The sequence below is a fragment of the Trichechus manatus genome, unplaced genomic scaffold, assembly GCF_000243295.1.
Source record: "Trichechus manatus latirostris isolate Lorelei unplaced genomic scaffold, TriManLat1.0 scaffold00128, whole genome shotgun sequence".
In the NCBI taxonomy this organism is placed as follows: domain Eukaryota; kingdom Metazoa; phylum Chordata; class Mammalia; order Sirenia; family Trichechidae; genus Trichechus; species Trichechus manatus.
In genome coordinates, this window is record NW_004444064.1 from 1,874,415 (window position 1) to 1,879,476 (window position 5,062).

A 5,062-nucleotide genomic window follows, 5' to 3' on the forward strand; every position below is an offset into this window, starting at 1 on the left:
TTAGCTAAGGAGATTCTTACCTCAATGTAGGCAGTCCCGTCCCCTGCATCCTGAGCCGGCGGGTGCCAGTCCTTAGGGGGCTTTGCCAGATGCTTCCCGTCAACCACCAGCCAGGCAAGGGGAGGCCAACCTGCCAACAGTGCAGACAAGGTAACACAGCACATGTGAGTGTCAAAGGGTCTCTGCTCCCCACACCCAGAACCCCAACTCGGCAGCCACTAGTGATTGAGCACTTTAAATGTTGGGAGGGCAACTGAGGAATTGAATTTTTAGTCCTGTTTAATTTTAATTACTTTATATTTAATTTAACTAGCTATACATGGCCATTGGCTACCGTAATGGATAGCATAGATCTAGATACTCAAAACCAGCTGGGTTTACATATCACCTGATGAAAATGAACATTCACAAGGGCTTCAACATTTTTGGTAAAGACCCATCAGATTCTGTAATGTTTGATTTTGGGAAAAGTATGCCTAGAGGGCAATTCGACAAAGAACACAACCACCATACTGACCGTCCCTTGCCCTGAGAACCCCACCTTTGAAGGTCACCACCTCTCCAGTCTGTGCTTTGGGGAGGCCTTTCTGACAAGCATCTGTGGTCAGGGCCAGGGCAACCCCACAGCTGCCCAGCAGAAACCCCACCTGCTGGCTACCGGCATCCTGCAGAAAACACAGCAGTGGGGTATGAGACACCTCAGTGGGGCCACAGCACTGAATCCTGTACTGCTTCAGGTCCGTGCACAAAAAACAGCTCTTTATACATCCTAAACAAACTGCTAGAACAACTCAATCCTATTATATGTATAGACTCCGTCTTCATAAAAATAAAATGTAGTTTTTTTAAAATTTAAATGATTTTTTTGGTTTTATTTTTTGTAGTGAAACATAAAGGTCTGGATAATGGGCTAATTCTCAAAGTTTATTCTTGCAAATGACATTTAGAAGCATTCTCCCAAGCTCCAAAAATAACAGCACTGAAATTTTGACTTGGATAGTGTCTGAAATTCACAGATGAATCTATGTTGGCCTGGTCTTTAACGATAACGATCATTTCCACACAATTACTAGTCAAGTCTTCCTTTATAAATGTCCTTCAGTGGTTTCATCATTTTCTTCATCTAAGTTTGATAAATCTCTAGTTAAGTTTTTTCCTAAGAATCACTGTATTCAAATACAGGTTCATCGAATATTATCCTTCTAAATATACTGCTAGGTTTTATTTGCAGATTTTACTTTGGAATTTTTGAGTATTTGTTGTTAATGCTTATATTAATTATCACCTCAACAGTGGGACAGATTGAGGGGATGACAGAAAAGTTATCTACTCCTAAAATTAAATTTTTTTTTCAAAAATCAGGTTACTGATATTTATATCTAAAATATTATGGCTACCTCATACATCAGCAGGAGCCCTGGTGGCACAGTAGTTAAGAGCTATGGCTGCTAACCAAAAGGCTGGCAGTTCAAATCCACCAGCTACTCCTTGGAAACCTATGGGGCAGTTCTACTCCGTCCTATAGGGTCACTATGCATCAGAATCGACTCGATGGCAACGGTTTTTAATACATCAGCAAGCATCACTGTGAATCATCTGTCACTCATACAGACTGCTGTCATGTAAGTGAAGAGAAACATGGCAAGTTTCACCTTGTACACTCAAAACCTTGTACACTGACCGAGAGATGAGCTCTAATACATCACTGTGGTGATATATTCACGGTGTCTGTTTATGCCGGGAAGTTCTGACAGATGATATGACAGCTCCATTTCACAAGCTTGGGAACTGTTACTATCGTAACTGTTTTAAGTACACTTCTCATTAACAAGATACATACAGAAGAGTTGTTATAGACTAAACTGCATCTAGTTTATGTCTCAAGTCCCAGGCTGACTGCCTCCCACCGTATTCATCCACTCTGTCAAAATGGCCACTTGCCTTCCACCCCTTCTTGCTTCCCTAGGATAAAGGATAAGGAAGATACCACTGAGCTCTGCTGTCAATTTCAGAATCAAATCTCACGGAACCTGAATCCCGTGAACTGGACCGACTTTGCTACCTTCCTTGTTAATGGCACTTCTATGGGGACAGGAATCAGCTCTGCCAGGAGACATCCATAAAACGCAACCATGAACATCACAGGGTCACTGTTCGGAAACACGAGTGCCACCTAGAACAGTGCAAAGAAAAACATGAAGTACGCTTGCAAATGCTTTGAGTCATCTCAACTTTTAGAAAGAACTCTGCTGATTAGATGCAATTTAGAAATTTCAGATTTTCTTAGTTTTCCAAATTTAGCTCAGAAAAATCTAATTGGGGGGCTATTCTTGGTCCCTAAATTCCTCATTCATGTAACTTTTAATAAATAGTTTTTAGAATGAGATCTTTATTCCACATGCAAGAAAGATTTTACATTTTTGGGTTTTAAACGACGGCCTAGCGCAGGGTGTGTCTATGGGATCCAGACCCAGTTCCCATCCACCCTGACAATCTGGACAGGAAGCAAGTGACTAACCAGCACTCACTATCTATTACCACCAACATGTAAAGACAAGAGCCAGACTATATCTAAGAGTGTTTTCCAAAAGGAAAAGTCCTAACACAAAGCTTTAATTGAGGAGCTCTTCGTTCAAGACGAAGTGTATTACCAGGAAGCGTGGTGGGCACAGAACATGTCGGCTGAGAGACACCCACACAGACACTCTCCTTCCCTTAAGCACCAGGGGGCAGCCCACTCTCTGTTCCCAACTGGTCATCATGCTGCCACTGTTTAATTGTAAGTTCTGTTTTATTTATCTTACATTTTTTATTTTTATATTAACACACACACACAGAACTTAAAACAGCAAAAATACTAATGAAAATAATACCCCCATGCTCCACCCTTTTCCATTCCCCAAAGTTAACCACTTTTACAGTATTTAGACCTTTATTTTGCTATTTACTACCAGATTTTCAAATATTATGTTTATACTGTTGTATTTTATTTTTAAAATTTCAATATCTATTTTATTTCCTGTTATTGTAGGTGAGTATTTAGCTGTCTTGCATTCCTCCCCCTTTCCCCCTTCCCATCATCCCAATTTCCATTTTTTTACAATACACACAGTCCCCAACTTATGACATATTTCAGTTATAATGAACCACACTTATGACCATCTATTTTTTTAAATACGTTTTATCATTAGTAATATGTACTACATACAATGTTGCAGCATGTACTCTGCTGGTATTATCATTCTCAGATGTTCATTCGTGGATGTTCAATTTATGATTTATACAGATACTGATAATAAAACACAATAATAACAAAAACTAAAAAAAAAAAAAAAATGAGGTATTTGACTTACATCAGAACTTACAATGGAGTCATCAGAATGGAACACTGTCATAAGTCAAGGACTACCTGCATCTGGTTAAATCAAAAGCTATTTATGCAATACAACTTTTGTAAGCCCCACATATGGTAATAATTACGCTTGAAGCCGTAAGTCATAAATCACAATAAAATTTAATTTACTAGACTGTTAGCACAGAACTTTTGAGACTATAAAATAATGAATAACTAATAACCTTCCATTTCATTAAAAAAAAAAAAAAACAGTTAAGCTATATTTATTCTGTATTTGAGGTATGGAAATGGAGTTTCTAACAAGTTTGTCGAAAAGGGCAGGGTTCTCCTTCAAAAGTTGCTTTTAGGAGTGGCTGCCCCAGAACTGTAAACTATAACCTGGAGGCCACGTTTGGTTTAGGAAATATGTTTTTAGAAAAACTGTTAAGGAGAGCTCTGTGTATAGGAGGTTGGTTTTGTCAACAAGCTCTGATAATTAGCTCACTCACTGTGACCTCGATGATCTTTTCATAATTAACCTATCTACACGATTCTCTTGCAAGTCAAAAAAGTATCTGGAAGCCTTGGTCATTGTGAGAATTTTTTTCCCAAGAAAAATAAATCAGTGATTCTTACAGATTCATTCTATAGCACAACACATAATCTCACTCATAAGTCCAATGATCATAAAGTATCATTCTCATACTGTTTTCATTTTTATAGCCAAGTACACATTTCTTTTCCTTCTGACACTAATAGCTACCATAATGTTTCACTTGCTTTCCTTTCTACGTATGCACTGGCGGACTTGTTCTAAAATGCTCACCAGATGTGTCAAATACCTATCAATATTATTTTCCAAACAACCAACTAGTCAGGTGAGCCTGTAAGTTTTACCTGCTGCTGACTACTCCCCCCAGTGGGGCCTCCACTCTGCTCGTCCTGACTGGGGTACTCCTTGGCTGCCTGCCTGTAGTCCTCCTGGGACCCCACTCTCTCATTTGGCTGATGCACATCCTCTAGGAACTTCCCAGAAAGGGTGCTTGTGAGGTAAATTTTTTTGAGTCCTACATGTCTGAAAATGGTTACGCCATCCTCACATCTGCTGAATGTTTTAGGACTAGACTTGTAGGTCAAAATCTGTATTTCCTCTGAATTTCTGAAGGCATCACTCCACTCTTCCAGTATTACTACTGAGAAGTCCCAAAGCCACTGTGATGGCTGATCCTTTTATATACCCTGTTTTTTTCTTCCCCCCTGGGAGCTTTGAAATTCCTTTCTGTATTCCTGGTATTATGCAATTTCATGATTATATGCTTTGGTGTGGATCTACTATATATATATAAAACATATCCAATTTCAGACCATTTAATTGTGAACACTCATGCTCTCAAGGTCTAGGATATTATCTTGTGTTATTATTATCATTTAAAATTTCCACCCTCTGTTCTCCTTTCTCTTTCTGGAACTCCTATTAGTCAAATGTTGGGCCTTCTTTTAATTTTTATACTGTTTTTCTCTCCTACTTTCCCTCTCTGTCTTTTCTACTAGCATCCTTTTCTTGATTTATGACAACAATATTGTCATCTCAATCTCCAGGGACATCCATGCTAATTCTCAAACACCTGTTCTCTCTAATTCTCAAACACCTGTCCTCTACGTCTAATTCTCAAACACCTGTCCTCTACGTCTAATTCTCAAACACCTGTCCTCTACGTCTAATTCTCA

General features: G+C 39.0%; 1 protein-coding gene across 1 annotated transcript in view; it reads right to left on the minus strand.

Moving 5' to 3' along the window:
• The window catches only part of DIP2A (disco interacting protein 2 homolog A), a 142,234-nt gene that overhangs the window by 53,850 nt on the left and 83,322 nt on the right, over window positions 1-5,062 (minus strand). Inside the window, exons 10-12 of the mRNA XM_023739099.1 lie at window positions 2,063-2,173; window positions 542-665; window positions 21-130 (exon numbers count right to left, since the gene is read on the minus strand). Coding sequence (XP_023594867.1) covers window positions 21-130; window positions 542-665; window positions 2,063-2,173 — 345 coding nt within the window. The remainder of the gene's footprint in view (window positions 1-20; window positions 131-541; window positions 666-2,062; window positions 2,174-5,062) is intronic.